The following is a 19,243-nucleotide window of genomic DNA, read 5'->3' on the forward strand; positions in this document are numbered from 1 at the left end:
CTGAAACGGGGCTTGATCCCAGGACCCTGGGATCATGACCTGAGCCGAAGGCAGTCACTTAACCAATTGAGCCACCCAGACGCCCCCTTCCATAGCTTTTCTCAATCAACATTGCATTTAAAATGTTTTTGTTGTGTATGTAGCATTATTCATTAATTTTAAGTGCCATAGAGCATTCCCTTATATAAATGAATGAATTTTAATTTATTTTAATCTGTCCTGTCAATGGACATTACCTATAATTTTTGATATTTATGTGTACCTCTCACTTCACATCTCCCTTCTTCAACCTAAGAGGCAACCACTAACCTGAATTGTGTTAATTATTTTTTAATGGTTTAAACATACATATTCCGATGATGGGTATTAAGGAGGGCACGTATTGCATGGTGCACTGGGTGTTATACACAATTAATGAATTATGGAACATTACATCAAAACTAAGGATATACTGTATGGTGACTAACATAACATAATAAAAAATTATTATAAAATAATAAAAATAAAGTTTTCCCTTCAGCAAAAACAAAAACATACATATTCCTAAGTAATATATTGAGTTTTGCCCTTTTTTATGGTTTATATAAGTACAATCTTACTACATTTTTTTAGTGACTTTTTTCAGTGTTAATGATTTTTGAGATTCATTCATGTTGATGTGTGTAGCAAAAGTTGTTTTCACAGTATACATTATTCCATTTTATGACTGTATTACAGTTTATGGACCTTCAGGTTGTTTCTGACTTTTTACTATTACAAACGATATATAAAGATGTTACTTGCATCTTTATCTTTACTGGATATTGATAATTTCATTGGTTATTTCATTATCATTTATTTATTTATTTTCTAATTTCTGATTTGACGTGTAAGTTTACTTAAATTTTTAGATTTATTTTTTTTAATATTTTTAAAATTTCCAAATATATAGAATTTTTTGTTATCAATATTTATTTGCTCTGTGGTTAGCTAATAGTGTTTTTATCTTACTAATTCTTTGGCATTTGTTAAGACTTTTGCTTTACAGGTTAATGTGTGGTCAAGATTTAGCCAGGTTTTAGTCACTTTTTATAAATATTCCTCATACATTTGAAAATAATTTATTAATTTATTGTTGGGTACATGAGTGTAAACTTACTAATCATCTTTAATTTTACTGATTGTTTTGGCTGAGACAGGTATATTAAGATCTTCCCATTATGATAGTGAATTTCTCAGTTTCCCATAAATATAATCATTTTTGCTTTATATATTTTGAGGCTTTGTTATTAGGTATATGCAAGTTTAAAATTGTTTTGTCTTCCTGGTAAATTCTTTGTTTTTAGTTGTGTGTGTTTCATTTTTTGTTCTTTCTTTCTTTTTTTTAACTATTGTATAATGATCCTGGTTCCCCCCCGCCCCCCAGTAGTGTCTTTTGCTTTAGTTTCCATTTCCTGACAGTACTGTAGCTATTACTGGCCTTTTTTTTTTTTTTAAAGATTTATTTATTTATTAGAGAGAGAGGGAGGGAGGGAGAGAGATATGGGGGGCAGGGGCAGAGAGAGAGAGAAAAATTCTCAAGCAGCCTCCCTGCTGAGCATGGAGCCTAAAGTGGGGCTCAGTCCCACAATCCTGAGATCATAACCTGAGCTGAAATCAAGAGTCAGACACTTAACTCACCCACCCAGATTACCACCGTTACTGGCTTTTTAATCATGTAACTTCGCTGGAATTTTTTTTTTTTAAGATACTTTAAAATTTTCTTTATACTCATGTTCATGTTTTTAGTATGTCTCTTGTAAACTTCATAAAACAGGGCCTCATTTGTTCAATTTGAACGTTCTCTTTTAATTGCTAAGTTTAGACAGTTTACAATTATTACTATTACTAACATAGTTGTACTTACTTCTACAATCTTATTATGTGTTTTCTGTTTACCCTGTTTTTTTCTGTGCTTTTTTTCCCCCCTTCTTACCTGTCCTCTGTTGGTTTGAATAACATTTCTTTATTCCTTTTTTCCTTCTGCTGAGTACCCTTAACATTTTAATTGTATCTGGCTTTGTAAAATCTTACATTAAATTGGTATGTCTAAACATAGTGATTCCAAGGGACACATGCACCCCAATGTTTATAGTAGCAATGTTCACAGTATCCAAAATATGGAAAGGGTCCAGATGTCCATCGACAGATGAATGGATAAAGAAGATGTGGTGTATATATACAATGGAGTATTACTCAGCCTTCGAAAAGAATGAAGCCTTGCTATTTGCAACGACATGGATGGAACTGGAGGGTATTATGCTATGCGGAATAAGTCAGAGAAAGGCAAATATCATATGATTTCACTCGTGTAATTTAAGAAACAAAACAGATGAACATGGGGGACAGAAGGAAAAATAAGGCGAAAACAGAGAGGGAGACAAACCATAGGAGACTCTTAACTCTGGGAAAAAACTGAGGGTTGCTGGAGGGGGGTTGGGTAGGGGGGTGGGGTAACTTGGTGATGGATGGACATTAAGGATGGCACTTGATGTATTGAGCACTGGGTGTTATATGCAACTGATGAATCACTAAATTCTACCTCGAAACTAATCATATGCTACATTTTAATTAAGTTGAATTTAAAGAAAAAAATTGGTATGTCTACCATATTTTTGAACAATACAAGGAGTTACCCTCCACCAGTGGAAAGTATATATGGTATATGTTTTTGACCAGTATTTTACCCCCCCTTTTTAAAATCACTCAGAGTAGTCCTTATTATTGCTCCTATGACATTTAATTTTTATTTTTGTACTTTTGTTTCCTAATTCCCAAGGAAATTATGAACTCATTAATTAAACTGGTTATATCACTCTTTCTCTTCAGATTTTCAAAAGAAACAACCAGACGATGATTCCGCTCCAAGTACAAGTAACAGCCAATCAGATTTGTTTTCCGAAGAGACCACCAGTGACAACAACAATACCTCGATAACCACGCCAACTCTTAGTCCCAGCCAGCAGCCGCTTCCGACAGAATTGAATGTAACTTCACCAAGTAAAGAGGAGTGTAAGTGCCAGATCTTTGACGTGGTGGAGAAGGCAGCCCAAGAATCGTGTCATGAGCTTCTTAGTAATGCCTTGTCTCAGAAAGAAGATGGCAGTTCTTCTAAATCGAGATTAAGTGTTGATGTGTAGGCCCAAGTCAGCAAGTTAGGGAATAAAGTTTGGCTGTTCATAGTGCTTAAGGTCCTTTTAAAAGATAGCTTTTTTTTGTTAACTGTCAAGGTATGACACTAGGGCAGTGGTTCTCAGTCCTGACTGCAAAACAGAATCCACTAGAGATTAAAAAAAAAAAACAAGAAACAATTACAATCTTTAGCACCATTCTCTGAGTCTAATTTTATTGACCTGGAGGGAGGCCCAGGGATTTGTTCTTTTTAACTGCAGAGGATCCTAATCTGCGCTAATTGATGAGAACCACCGGTCTAGAGAATTTACTCCTAATTTAGGACCTTGGATTGAGACCTTACTTCTGTCGCTCACTGGGTCTTGTATGTTCCTAGGCAATTAACTGAGATAATAACACTATATACTTCATAGAACATAGGGTATTTAAAGAGAGGAGGAAATGGTTTCCCTTATTCTTTTGTAAGTCCTCACTGATAGAATGTTACTGTTACATATGTGATATGCAAGTCCATTGTCTGCTTAACTTTTTTACTGCTGTAGCCAACTTCTTTAGGGCACAACTATAACTAACAGTGTCTGTTGAAAATTTTAGGCACATTTTGACACAGCAGTTTTGCCTTTTAAAAGCTTTAAATTAACAGGCTGAAATTTGGTGTTTCAGATTTAATGAACATCTAGAAATCCTTGGAATATGGTAGGTTAAAATACTCTGCCTACTAATGGAAAGATGAGCAGAGAACAAATTATTTGTCATAAACCAGTGTACTAGGTGACATTGAGAATATAAAAGTAAAGAAGGCCAAAGTCCGTGTCCTCAAAGAATTTTTACTCTTTATCAGAGGAAATTAAATATATTTGTTATAATATGTCATTGGTTCTCAACCAGGAGTGATTTTTGTCCCCCCATGCTACTAAATATCCTACACTACATAGGATAGCCCTCCACAACAAGGAATTATCCAGCCTAACATGTCAGTAATGCCAAGGTTGAGAAACCCTGTTACATGGTTCTATCAGCTCATTTTAATGATTCTTTTTACATATTAAAGACAGTGATTGTTGAAGAAGGGTTTTGGTTTACTGGAGAAAATTGTGCTGAAGACAGATACAGGTGGTGAAAAGACATTCTAGACAGAGTAGAATGAGCTTTGGAGAAAAGCTACGTGGAGTTCTGCACTGGCGAATGACTGCTTTACGGCTTTTTATAGAGGACGGCTGGAAAGGTACATGACGATCAGGTCAGAGAGGTTTAAATGCTCAGCTAAGATATTCAGATGTTAGGTAATAATCATGCTTTTGAGCAAAGAAAGTATTATTACAGTGCTTTTGGAGAAGTAACCTGGCAGTAATGAAAATGCGAAGGATTATACTAGAATAACACTGCAGTGGAAGAATCTTTAAAATATTGTAACCTGTCGAATAGAGGCCCAGGGGAAGGTGCAGAAATCATTTAAGAGGAGGGAAGAAGAAAAGATTAAAATGGTAGTGATGATGTTGGGGTAACAGGTTTTGTTTTGTTTTAAAAAGTCTATTTGGGGTCATGTACTTATTGAGAAACAGATAAAAAGTATGGCCCCTTGTCTCAGAAAAATACACACCATCCATTTATACCCAGTTTTGAATTTAAAATGTTTTAAAATTCAATATGGCCTTTAGGTGAAGAACTCCTTGTCGAAGGGAAAGTTTGGAGCTGGTCAGGATCTCATCTGATTGGATTCTTACATACCAGGGTCAGGCCACAGCAAACCAACCTGAGTAGCCAAGTGTGTGAGAGACTGAGATAACAATAGCTATCATTTATTGAGCACTTTGTGTGTAAGACTTATTCTGTATGTTTTGCACATTTTCTCTTAGATGCCTCATGATGACCCAGCGCAGTAGATACTATCATTTTAGAGCTAAGGAAATAGGCACAAAGAGATCAAGTAATTTGCCTGTGGTCATAAACAACTAGGTACCAGACCAGGACTCAAATTCAGGCATTTGGCTTCAGAAACCATGCTTTTTAATCAGTTAATTCACAATGGGAAACATAATTGCCGCAGAGAATAGAAATTTTCATGTTGCCAAGATCAGCACTTCCTCTCTCTGTAATTAAGGTATGTGGAAATTCAAATCGTAACCAAAAGTTAACTTTATTAATTCAGCATGAAAAGTCCTGTATCAGGGATTGGAAATAAAAACTTATATACATAAGACTAAAATATTTTCTCTGGAGGCAGACCTTGCTGGGAAGCCAAACTATACGAGGATTTATATAGCAAATGGCAAAGGGTAGACCCACCAAGTGGAATTAAAATGAAGTGAATTTTTAATTGAGTCAGGCTGATTGTGAGGTGTGCTCTAAGTACCTATAAGGAAGGTCTTGCGTTCAGTGCAAGATTCCATCTTCATACCCTTTTCTTCCTCCTCCGCCTGGACTTAGACCTGGTTTGAGGCGTGGAGCCCCTAGGATACAATACTTCCTGTGTTTATGTAACTTGCCAGTCTAGGCCATTGTACACTGCTGTGTTTTTTCTTTTGATAAATAAATACCTTCAGTCTACTAGCTTCAGATCCATTCTCTCTCTGATGACATCACTGCTTTAAACCATTGTGTGTTTTATCTTAAGTTAAACTCCCTGAAACTGATCTTATTTCCTAATCCTTATAAGGCTCATTATTGTAATCCTCAGGTTTTCACAGATCCTAGGAAATGAGGAGATTTGCTAATCTGAGATATGATGATGACTTTCATGTTCAAATGGGCCAGTTGAGTTGGCGCTCAGGAGAGGGAAGTCAGAGTTAGCTTATGCACTTGAGAGATGATAGTTGAAACCTTACTGGTTAAATGAGATTAGCAAGGATGAGAGCAAGAAAAAGCAGTGAGAATAGAACCTTGAGAGTGAGATCAAAACAGAGCAGGCAACTGTGAAGAAGTTGGAGAAGAGGAGAATGATAGTGGGCAAGGTCACAGAGGCCAAGGAACAAATTTTACCTTATGTGCTCTTTTCATAGTAATAATGAAAATGTAAATTCATATTTATGAAGTATTTGCTATTTTCTAAACACTTTCCTAAGCTCTTTACACTAACTGTTTAATTTCACAGGGTCTTTTGAGGTAGGTGTTTTTATTATCCTTGTTTTTACAGACGAAGAGGATAAAGCGTAGAGAGGTTCATGACTTCAGTCCAGAGTTCCAGAGCTTCTGCTTCTCAGTATAGTTCATGTTCAGCCCACTAATTTGGCTCCAAAGCCTATGCTTGCAACCACTGTGGTATATTACCTCATCGTTAAAATGCTAGAGACTGTAAACTGACAAGAGACATTTGGGTTTGATGATCATGAGATTGATTACCTAAATATGAGCTATTTAATAATCTATTGCAGATTGTATGTTCATTTAGCAGTCTTTGCTGAGAGCCTACTATATGTTAGGCACTAGGTTAAGCGCTGGGTACAGAAATGAGTAAGATCAGGTCTTTACCCGAAAGGAGGTCACCTTTTCAAATATATATGCCTCTCCCTGAAATTCTGGCTTGTTCTCTGACACAGGTATGGAAGAATTTTGGGGTATAAGGGAGGAGGCAGCAGGAGCAGTGGTCAGTAAGCATGTCATTTGCAAAACCTTTCACACCGAGGTTGAAAACTATGTGTGCTTGATTTATGGGTGGGATGAGAAAAGTGGGGAAGCTTGTTAAAGCGTTAAGGCAGATACATTTTAAGTCAACAAGAGATAATTACAGTGAATGCCAAGTAGCGATGAAGACCCAGGTGAGAGTAGACAGCATGATACATAGGCACCTGGCGGATTTCTTGAGCTGTGATGTACCTCGTAGGAGCAGGGTAGAGGAAGAGGAGGCAGGGGATTATTTACACTGATCTTTAACATCCTCAGGACCAGAATTTCATCTGTTGGTCCTTCATAGCTTCCCTTATATAGAGGTGTGGAGATGTATGGTGTGGAAGTTTCTGGGGAATGGGTTTGGGATTGCAAATCCAAGTACCACAAAATTTGTTAACTATACAATAATTAATGGATCTGTTGTTATTGTGTAGAACTGGAGTTCTGTGTATTCTTTAGGACTTGTGAGAAGGTTTTGCTTTTTCTGTAGTAATCAAGAGAATGCATATTGTTTATATCTGCTTTTTACTTCTCACTGTCAAATGAATATACGAAAAGAAAGGTGGTGACAGTCTGGGTACATTAATGCTGTTTTGAAAAGACTGCAGGTAGAGTTAAGAACTGCTGACAAGAGTATGTAAAGCAAAGAAACAGGACAGATTTTTATCCAAAAACACCTGACTGAAGGTCAAATAAAACAGATATCCAAAAGCTCCAAATACTATTTTTTGTGTCTGGACACAGACACCTCTTCCTCTCCCATTGTGTGTGTCTACAGAAGAGTCTGTGGAAGTTCAGTCATTAGACACTTTAAAAAAAAGAGAAAAAGGCAGTGTAAACAAAACTCAAATAGTGACCAAAGGACTTGTCACAGCATTTAAATGCTATAATAATGATAACCGCTAGCCCTAGAGTACTCATCAAGTACCAGGCACTATTTGAAATACTTTATCTGTATTAACCTACTTTATCGTCATGATTACCTTTGTATGGTTGGGACTGTTACCATATCTGTTTCACAGATGTGGAGATGGAGGCACAGATGATTCAGTATCTCGCTCAAGATCACAGAGCAGCCTGGCTTTCTGGCGTCACACCATAGCTTCCTGTCTCTGTAGTAATTTATAGTGTAAAGGATGTTGCATGCAGATGTAAACTATGGAGGAAGGAGAACAAAATAACAACAACAAAAACTAACATTTTTTTCTGCTTTTGCTGCTATTCATTGTTCTCCCAATTTCCAGCGTTCTCATAGAAGAGATAAACTGTGATTTGTATTTGTTTCTTGACCCAACATTTATTTATTTATTTATTTATTTATTTATTTATTTATTTATTTATTTATTTTTAAAGATTTTATATATTTATTTGACAGAGACAGCCAGCGAGAGAGGGAACACAAGCAGGGCGAGTGGGAGAGGAAGAAGCAGGCTCCCAGCGGAGGAGCCCGATGTGGGGCTCGATCCCAGAATGCTGGGATCACGCCCTGAGCCGAAGGCAGACGCTTAACGACTGCGCCACCCAGGCGCCCCTTGACCCAACTTTTAAAGAGAGAAAGGATAATGTCAGATTGTAGCTAGAACACTGGAACCAGTTGTTTTATTTTTAAATGAGGAGCATGCTGACTGTCACCTTAAGTCAGAGTCTTATCAGATTGGACTTAAATGATGAAAAAATGCCCTTTCTCTCTCCTGTATGTCAGCTCTCTTGTTACCTTGGGCATCTGTACCTCTGACATGTTTGGGAGACTTCTGATGTATATGCCTACCTATGTTTTGTGTTGTGTTTTTTTCCCTAGTCCCACTACATATTGGATAGAAGTTGAGGTGTTGCAGGGGAGTTGTCTGGTCTGTTTCTTTCTAGGCAGGAGAGGAAGAGAACTAATACCCAGACAAAGTTGATATCCATATCGGCTACTGGGGAAGAGTAATGGCAAAAAATGGGCTTGTTTTCAAGTATTCTTGCATTCTAATCTAGCAATTAGAGAGGGCTCACCTCATACAGAAAACTTTCCTAAGCTCTGTAGAGGCGCATAGTAAGAAATAAACAGCAGCCAACGCATACATAAAACTATAGTTTACAAGAGGAATTGGCAAAATACAGCCCGTGGGCCACAACCAGACCATTGCTTGTTTTTGTATGTGTATGAGTTAAAAAGTGATTTTAGGTAATAGAAAAAAGTCAGACAATATTTTGTGACATTTAAAAATTATATGAAATTTAAGTTTCCATGTTCATAAAGTTTTATTGGAACACAACCATGCTCATTCACTTATGTATTGTGTCTCTGCTGCTTCTGCACGACAACAGAATTGCATAGTTGCTGCAGAGACCCAGTGGTTCTTTACAGAAAAAGTTTGCTAACCACTGTTTAACAAAGCACTTTAACAAACATTTTCCTGGGATCATCCTGACAGTGTGCAATGTAGGCATGGCAGATATTCCCCTCCCTGTTCTACAGATAAGAAGGTTTGCATGGTAATTTGCTTTGAGTCGCATGACAGGACTAGCACTCAGCTCTGGGCTTTTCTCATCTATGATACTCCAGATTTTCCATATTCTTCTCTACTGCATCTACCCACGAGATGCTTTTGTTATAGCCAAAAGAAAACATAGAAAAAGTGGAACCATACTAACCGGAATGTTAGTGAAGATTGTAAATGATGAAAGCTTCATTTCCAAGCGCTGGCTGGATTTTCTTTTAATTATGACAGTGATTCCCAAAATAGAAATTTGAGAACATTCTTTATCTGTGGTTAAATTAATTTGATTGAGTAAGGAGATTTCCATTGTTTCCTTGGAAACTGGTTCCTGGTGATACCTCGGCTCCCCCAGGCATTTAGAAAGTGAAATAAAATAGTACCGTATTTTAACAGTTGTCCTTGCTAGACTGCCCTTGGGTCTTGAACATGTGTTGGGTGGGCTTCACTGGCTACTAGTCTTCAGTCCTGACAAGCCCTTATCTGTCCTCTGGAAAATTAATATCACAGCCACCAAGTAGCTAGACTGTTTGTTTTTACCAATTAAATTTCTAATAATCTTTCAGTGAAACCAATTTTCCCTTTTTTGGACTACGCCTACTTCAGAAGACCAGATAGATAGATATTGGGCAAAACATGCTGGCTTATTTTAGTAGAACATTTAGAAAATATTACCTATTAAAAAAATATTTTATGACTTCCTGCTGGGTTGGTTTTAAGTGAAATATGGTGGGGAGATTTATTTACAGTTCTCTCTGTATGTGCCTTTCTCTTCCCTTTTCTCTAATGAAGCTAGAAGCATCAGGCCATTTATCAGAGATAATTATACAACAGATGGAGCTTTTCTGATACATAATAGTCTCAAAGTGGAAGATTCTTTCCCATAATGAAGAATGCCCAAACTTTAAATGTCTGTTTTGATTTTAATTTAAAGGTTTTTTTTCCAGTGTATTTATTTATCCTGAAACTGATTTTATAAAGCATGCTGCTTTTATTATAGCTGTGTACTAAAAAGATTGATCCTTTGCAGTACAGTATGATAATGTACAGTTATATGGTGTTTTGATTTGAATGGCTATAATTTACCAGGAATCAATGTATGGGATCACTAAATCCCTTTCAAAAAGCAGAAGGACCTGAGCAGTTCAGCAGTGTTTTCTTAACGAAATTATTTCTGTTCCATAATGTTAGCTGGATTGAAACTTGTTGAGGCACTTATAGTATCATCTGACCTTAAGCTTGTAGTCAAAATAAAGACCAAATTAAAGCAGAACCATGATTTTTAAATTACTCATTTGCTGGCTTTTTTCCCTTAAGAGTTTTAATCCTATTTTTTTTAAGTATACAAGTGAAATAGAGACATACAAGTTTATGTAGAATAGAAGGTGAAAATACTCTTTTCACACCTCTATCCCCAAACCCCCGCTAAATTCCCATTCTTTCCAGAGATAACCACTGTTCATTCATTTGCGTTATATATTCTTTTTTAATGCAGTTATATGTATGTTTGCATACATAAAGATTTTCTTCATTTTTTATACCAATGAGAGCACACTGTTATTTGTAGTTTGCTCTTTTAATTAACAGTGTGTGTGTGTGTGTGTGTGTGTGTATACACATACATATTCACATGTAAATATTTATTTATTTTAGAGAGAGCGAGTGCACACACATGTGAGCGCACAAGTGGGAGTGGCGGAGGGAGAGAGAATCTCAAGGAGACTCTGTGCTCAGCGCGGAGCTCAATGCCTGGCTTGATTTCACAACCCTGAGATCTCAACCTGAGCCGAAATCGAGGGTCAGATGCTTAACTGACTGGGCCACCCAGGTTCCCCAGTGGTATATTTTAGAGATCTTTCCAGATTAGCGCATAAAGGTCTGTGTAATTCTTTTTAAACTGCTTCATAGTATTTCATATTTTTATTATTTTCTCTTTTGTTTTGAAGCTTTTTCTAATATTCCACTACTGTAAACCATGGGAAGTAGACATTTTTGTATATGACTAATAGTGCATGTGTAATTTTTTAATCATAAATACATGGAGGAGGAAACAAGAAGTCAGAGAATATGTATATTTTAACTGTTGATATACATGGCCAAATTCATTTCCACATGACATTACTATTTTATACTCATAAGAACAGGGTGTGAGCATGTTTTCCGTGCTTTTGCAGTGTTAGGTGTTCTGGGGGGAGGGGAGGCAGTAGGTAAAAGAATAGCTCATTTTAACTTGCATTCCCCCGACATCGCGTGGTAGTGAGATTGAGCACTGCTGCATGTTTATTAACTGTTTATGTCTCCAGTGATTTGCCTATCTGTATTCTTATTTATTTTTTAATTAATTGTCTTTTTCTTACTTATTTGTAGGAACTCATAAGTCTTTGTTACATATCTTGAAAATGTTTTCTTCTGGTGTGTCAGTTGGCTTTTAATTTTGATTTGGGTGCCTTGCATTTTATTAGAAAATTTACAGATTTTTTAAAAGTCAAGTCTTTTGGTCTTTTGCCATGTACATTTGTGTCTTTCTTAGAAGGCTTTCTCTTCCACAGGGTTATAAAAATATCTTTTATGTGTTTTGATACTTTTACAGTTTATCTTTTTCTATATTTAGCTCTTGAATGCATCTGAATTTATTTTGTTATGATATGAGATATTGTGATTTACCTTTATAATTTTTCGAAATGCAGAACCAGTTATCTCAAAACCATATATTAAACAGGCCTGGTTTGAGGGGTGCCCGGGTGGCTCAGTTGGTTAAGCATCAGACTCTTGGTTTTGGCTCAGTTCATAATCTTAGGGTCGTGAGATTGAGCTCCACATCGGGCTCCACACTGACCATGGAGTCTGCTTGAGATTCTTTCCCTCTCCCTCTTCCTCCCCTTCTGCTCCTCCCCCTCCTCTCTCGCATTCTCTCTCAAATAAATAAAATTTTTAAATAGGCCTGGTTTGAAATGCCATTATTATTATACAAACATATATCTGTTTTGGGGATCTTGTATTTTGTTCCATTGGTCTACTTGTATATTCCTAAAACTGGAACATAGCTTTGTGCTATGTATTGATATCTGATAGAGCCAGTCCCCCTTAGTTTATTTTTTTCTAAAATTTTTTTAGCTATTCTTTTGCATTTTCTCTTCTTGATGAATTTGTACTCAGCTTGTCAAGCTATGTTAACAGTTACAGTGTGATTTTGATTGGGATTATATTGAATCCATAGATTGATTTGGGAATAATTGACATTTTAATACACTATTGGGTCTTCTGATATAGGAATATTAGTTTTCATTTATTCAAACCTTAGTTTTTTGAACTTTATATATTTTTTCTTTTTTTTCTTATTTCTAACTGTAATGGGACTACTTCTAGTAGTATTTCACAAATGCAGTATTTGCTGTAGGGTTTTCTTTTGTAGATATTATTTATCAGTTTAAGGAAATTCTTCTATTTATGGCTTGTTAACTGTTTTTTTAAATCAGAGAGGAGGGTTGAATTTCCTAAAGTACCTTCTTCGCATCTGTGGAGATCATTTGGACTTCTCCTTTACTATGTACTCTCTTAATTTAATGGACTTCCAGTGTTAAACCATCTTTGCATTTCTTGAATTAAACCCTACTAGTTCTTTCAATATACTGCTGGTTTCAAAATGCTAATTTTATTTTAAATTTTACACCTTTTTAATGTGAGTTAATTTTGTGTATATGTGTGTTTGTATATGGTGGGCATGCTATTCCTGTCTAGTTTTGGCATCCGTTACATCTCTCAGAAAGCTTTTCATCTTTTCCTGTGTTCTAACACAAATTTTTATCTTATGCTCTCACATTATGTAACATACCTATTTGAAAGCTTTGAAGAACTTATTCATAAAACTGATTGGCCTGATACCTGATATTGGACTAGTCAGATTTTCTACCTCATTTACATCAATTTTGATGATCCATATTATTAATAAAAATGTCAATTTCATCTAGACTTCTAAATTTATTAAAATACATAACTTTCATTTATTAACTCTAGAGTATATATTGTACCAAGTACATAAACTAAATCTTATTCTTAATGATTATGATATTGGTTACATTTCCTAATTTGTCTTTGTTTATGATTCTCTAGTTAACTCAATGGAGAAATATTAAAGGTCTGGGAAGTTGTCACTGCCACCATTGTGTTTTTGTAGCATTGCAGCCATATCTTGCTTCTAATCTTGTCCTAGTCCATAAATTTATCGGATGAGTTTCCCATTGATATCATGTTAAACAAGAAAGAAAATGCTTAATTGACTTACATTCACCTATCTGGTCATTCAGATTCAAGCATCCTCCCCTATACTCTGGACCCTCACTGTATCTGACCTATCTACCCATTTCAGCAGTGGTGCTCAGCTCTGAGCCAAGCTGGACCTTATTGTCCTCAGAAGACACCCTGGCACTTGTCTTACCATTTTTACTTATGCTCTTAGAAGCCATCTCAAAACCATTTTATCCACACTATTTGCTTCCTCCAAGGAATTCCTATACTTCTTACCTGTAACCTCTAATCCCATATTGTTTTGGTTACCTCCTTGACCTGATAATGTCATCTCCTTGTACCAGCTTAGAGGGTAAACCCAGAATTAGCAGAGACTTTGTTATATGTTGGTTTGCTCTTCCCCAGAGCACCCATCACAGTGCTTGGAAAGGCAGTACTCAGTAAATACTTACTGATTTAAATACTTAGAAAAGATTTCTAATTCTTACTTTTCAAAACCTACTTCATGTGTTTTGGTACATTAAAGAGAGGTTTATTATTGCCTGAACCTGATTTGGAAAAACTTACTGTTCTTTTATTATTTTCTGTGACAGTGCCATTCAGTATCCCCAAGATGAAGCAACTCAAAAAGGCAGTTTCCCTACTGAAGTTTGAAATTTGGTTGACTTGTTGTGGTGACAGTTCATCTCTTTTAACCACCAGTGCTTTTGGAATAATGGGAGACTTCCAGTAGTTAATTGCTATTGGACTTCCTCCCTCCCTCCCTCCCTCCCTCCCTCCCTCCCTCCCTCCCTCCCTTCCTTCCTTCGTGCAAATAGCTACTTGCTTGTTGTGAAATAACAGTTTTTGCTTATAGTATTTCTTTTGTCACCTGAATTTCCCCCTTCAGGATTCCCCTTTCCCAGATAGAAGACTAACAGACTTTAAACACTCATGTTTAAGGCTCCCTTAAGAAGTCTGCAAATCTGAAAGTTTTGTTTCCCATAAAGATTTTGTCAGGCACCTAGGAGATTATACAGTTACTGATATTCAGACTAGGTTTTGAAGCAACATTATCACTGCCCCCCTCTCTGCAAATGCAGATTTTTGTTTTATGTTCATATTAAATGAAGTGCTCTGTACTTCGCTATGAAAGTAAAGGTCACAGTGAACAACTACATTTCACACAGCTTTAGCCCTTTGCAGTTGTCATATTTTTCTTTCGGGTAGATATAGGTAATGGGTGACACTGTGCTGATTCTAAACTAAATCTAAGCTTTATTATGACAAGTATTTGGCTGAAAAAATCATATTATCATAGGGCCATCTATTTGGGTGTGTTAGAAGTAGTTTATTTTAACCTTATATTTTAATTGCGTTTGTGAACTTCTCCTAAAATTCAGAGCTGCCAGTGCCAAAAACAACTCCATATAAATAACTTCCATTTTCTGTTCATGTGCCCTGTGATTTCATAAACCATTTCACTTTTTGATCTATCAGAAGGACAATTTTTTAGATTTAATAAAAACAGTAGGATGCCGTCTTTGTAAGGAAATTTTTAAATTCCAAAATACCAATAAAACACTTTTCCTACATAATTCAAATTGTGGCATTTTCAACTCTTATTTTTGCAAAGAGAGGTCCCATTAGCAAGGCCTGCTAGAGGTCACTTCTGTAAAACAAGGTTGGACACAGGTACCTTCCATTCAGGGTCGCTGTGGGCTGGTTGCCAGCTGGTGCAGCGATCTGAGGAGAGGCTCAGCCAAGGGCCAAGGAAGAAGGGTCCTGCGTTCAAAATTCTTTTTAAATGCTTATAGGGCAGTACCTATGGCCTAAATAGAAGTCTTTCTCCATTTTCTCTGAAGCTCCTTACGAAGAACATGCACAGGTCACCTTCCTTTCTGAGGGAGGGATTGTAGCCTTTCGGCTGCTGATACAGGCCAAGATTTATGAGAACAGCTCTTGGTAGCTGAACTATGTCAAAAATAAAAGCTCTTCTAATGCTGAGTGGTTTCTCCATTAATGTTGTTATGAGATTCATGCTCATGTTGATGGTAAAATGCAAATGCAGAAATCTGTGTTGGGCGTTAGTTATGCCTGTAAATAGTCAAAACTGAAGCCTAAATTGAAGAAGTGACAGCTCCTGATTTCATATCCATATTAAATATGCTGTATCTAAAAATAGAACTATTAGCCAGGTGATATTTTGACCTCAAAAAAGGGTTCTAGTTTTGATCCCTAAGATGGTGGTGTCTTAGAATTTCATTGTTAATTGTTATTGGACTTCATCACATTTTGGAATTTCGATATCGGGTATCCGTCAGTTTTTTAATATATTGGAAGCTCTGTTTTAGTTATAAAGGTTCTGGGTGAGAGATCACATCTGAAAAACTGGTATCAAACATTTAATGGCCCAGAATTTTTTTAATTCCATGAAGCATGTTTTTACTCTCTATATAAGTAGTAGAAATGGAATATCCTGGGTTGAAATTATGACTGTAGAGTTTATTCCACTACCCCTTATCTTTCTTTCTTTACTTAAATATTAAACATTTTGTTGAGAATGGGATAGACGTTTTACTGTTACTAATGCTGGTGCATCCAGTTGGTCTCTGCAAGATGAGAATGAGCTAATCGGCATGTGAGGAAAGTATGGAGAAGTTGGAAATTATATTAACCTTTAGGTTCATTGCTTTGTTCTATTCCAGTGGCTCTCAAAGTGTAGTCTGAGGACCTGTAGAGGTCCCCAAGACCCATTCACGGGTCCATAAGATCCTTCCTTTTCCAACTATGTATCTGTGGAAGGGTGGATTTTCTTGATAGCCCTCATTTAAAATTGAATGCACATGCAAATGTGAAAAGTCAGATGTCTTCCTTTAAGACAGGCAGCTCTCTTAATTTTCTTAAAAATTGTATTGTTCCTTTTTATAAAACAGTATGTTTTTATGTTGACATGTAGTTATTTTTGTGAATTTTAAATGAAGTTATATTTTTAAATTTTTTCAGCTTTCATTTCGGAACAGGTACATATCAATAGGTATATCCCACATAAACAGAAGCATGTTAGTATTCTTAATAATTTTTCAGTATAAAAAGATCGCAAGGGGGCTCATTTGGTTGAGCCTCTGACTCTCGATTTTCATATTCTTGGGTTCCCAGAATTGAGCCCCACATGGGGCTCTGCGTTGAGCGCAGAGTTTGCTTGTCCCTCTCCCCCTACTTTTCCCCTCACTCCCATGCTCTCTCTCTTCCTCTCTATCTCTAAAATAAATAAAAAATTTGGGGGGGGGGGGAAAGGTCCCAAGACCAAAATGTTTGAGAACTGCTGTGCTAGGTCAACATGTAACTATGGTTACAATCAACTATAATAATTCCATTTCCCTTCTGAATAGTTATGTATGTTCAGTAATTGCTTTTGGCTTGGATCATTTTCATTCAGCAGTGAAAAATAGATTTTTGAACACCTGACATGATGGATTACTAAAATGAGTAAGACTTTGCTCTTGCCCTTGAAGCTCATTCCATTTAAGGCCACTACTGGGTAAGGAGAAAAATATTTCTTACAAAACATATCCCCTGGCCCCAGCAGGAATGTCCACTTTAACTTCTCTTAAGAGAGTCCATCAGTACTAGGCAAATGGAAAACATTCCTGATTTCATTTTCCTTTAGTGTTCTTCCCTGGGGAAGGTGGTGTGGGAGAGTTTTTAATTTTATTTCTATTGAGCAAATAGGCTAATAGCATACTCTCACACACAAACATACACTAACATTTGCAGAGCTGCCCAGCACTATAATTTATTTAGGGAAGCAGGGGTAGAATGGTAATGAAATTTTGTTGAGAGGCCCTTTATGAGCAAAATAGATAGCTACCAATGGCAACTTCTGACCCACTTTGAAAATCCCCTTCTCATGAATCCCTAATTTAGATCTAAATGGTGTGAGGGATCATACAATAAGTTAGGATTAGAACTTCTAACTGAGAAATTAACACTTAGATTCTGTAACAGGCTTTGTAAATGGTTTAATTTGGAAGTTTCATTTGGAGAAATGGGAGGGCTATTATCTGAGCTGAAGATTTTCTGTAAACTTAGATTCCCACTCATTATATCTTTATGTATCCTTGTTTTTAATCGATGGTGCTTTTCAAACTCAATTATGTAGACAGATTAGGTGTGTTCTTTCTGATTAAAACAATTCATGAATTGCACGTTTAAGGTGAGCTTGGAGGATCACCTTTTCTGAAGGAGATGATTTATTTTCTTGTGCATTCTCATCTGTTCTGATATTCATTTCTTACTGTTTATTTCTTACCATTTACTATTTTAAGTTTCCATGTGTGAATTGAGGCTTTTAAAGAAGGAATATTTTGCTACTGAAGAAATACAGATTTTTTTTCTTAAGATTTTATTGATTTATTTGAGAGAGAGAGAGTGCATAAGCTGGATAGGGGAGGCAGAGGGAGAAGCAAACTCCCCGCTAAGCAGGGAGCCTGACACAAAACTCGATCCCACGACACTGGGGTCATGACCTGAGCTGAAGGCAAATGCTTAACTGATTGAGCCACCCAGGTGCCCCGAAATATAGATTCTTTGAATATTTATTTTAAAGATTTTATTTATTTATTTGACAGAGATAGAGACAGCCAGCGAGAGAGGGAACACAAGCAGGGGGAGTGGGAGAGGAAGAAGCAGGCTCATAGCGGAGGAGCCTGATGTGGGGCTCGATCCCATAACGCCGGGATCATGCCCTGAGCAGAAGGCAGACGCTTAATCGCTGTGCCACCCAGGTGCCCCGATTCTTTGAATATTTTTAAAAGAAAGTTTTACTTTTTTAATATGGCCACATCAGGAGACAAGTAGAGTTTATTTGATTATCTCCGTTGCATAGGGGCTTTTGTTTTGTTTTGTTTTTTGCTTGGGGTTGTTTTTTTGTTTGTTTGGGATTTTTTTTAAGTTGTTTCATCAAAAAACTTTTGATAAGATTTTAGAAATCTCTTGAGAGGGAGGAGAATTATACCTCTTGAACCTGTTGTCATAAATCACCTTTTGAACACAGCCTAGAAAAGTGATATGCTGCGTGGTGAACAATGTGCAGATTATGAGAGAGTGGAATTGACAAGCTGGTTAAAGAAGGATGATGCATTTCTAATTAGCCCATAGTGCCTTTAGTTGGAAATTAATTAGATACTGTTATGTAAATGTCATGTTAATTAAGCAAGAATATTGAAGTGTTATAAATCTGCAAAAGGAATGGCTATTTTTGTGTATTAATGTTTTGCAGTTACCGTGAAAGAGCTGATAGAATATTTGTTTGATTATTGAGCTTCTGGCAATTTTTAGCTGACTGACTCCTTGACAGTCCATTTTTCCTAATTGATGTGCTTTAACACGTGGTGTAACTGCAGCCAATGAGGGCTGTGGATCCAGGAGACAAAAATAACCAGTCATCACAGCTGTTTTAAGAAAACCTTTCTGGGTAGATTGTTGATCTCTGTTTATTTCCAAGGTTAAGGAGAAATACTGTTTTGCTGTATTTACTCAGCCTTAGATTTGGAGTGCCTAAGATGATTGCCGTCCTAAACGCAGCTGCCTCTAAGACTAGCTTCCTCCTTGATGAATCATAGTCTTCAACCAGTCTATGGGATTGACTACACGGGTAGGCTCTGAGGTTTTTTTGACATGCTCAGGAACTCTGTGGGAGGCTGGCAGAAAATTTGAGAATTCCGCTACTTCAGCTTAAAATACGAGTGTTGGTAGTTAATGAGATGCCTTTATTCGGTCCT

At 36.7% G+C, this 19,243-nt stretch overlaps 1 protein-coding gene across 1 annotated transcript in view; it reads left to right on the top strand.

Annotated features, from left to right (window-relative positions):
• Positions 1 to 19,243, top strand: part of ZFAND3 (zinc finger AN1-type containing 3) — a 324,608-nt gene that overhangs the window by 244,224 nt on the left and 61,141 nt on the right. Inside the window, exon 3 of the mRNA XM_026482808.4 lies at positions 2,848 to 3,030. Coding sequence (XP_026338593.1) covers positions 2,848 to 3,030 — 183 coding nt within the window. The remainder of the gene's footprint in view (positions 1 to 2,847; positions 3,031 to 19,243) is intronic.

Source organism: Ursus arctos, unplaced genomic scaffold (genome assembly GCF_023065955.2).
Source record: "Ursus arctos isolate Adak ecotype North America unplaced genomic scaffold, UrsArc2.0 scaffold_31, whole genome shotgun sequence".
NCBI lineage: Eukaryota > Metazoa > Chordata > Mammalia > Carnivora > Ursidae > Ursus > Ursus arctos.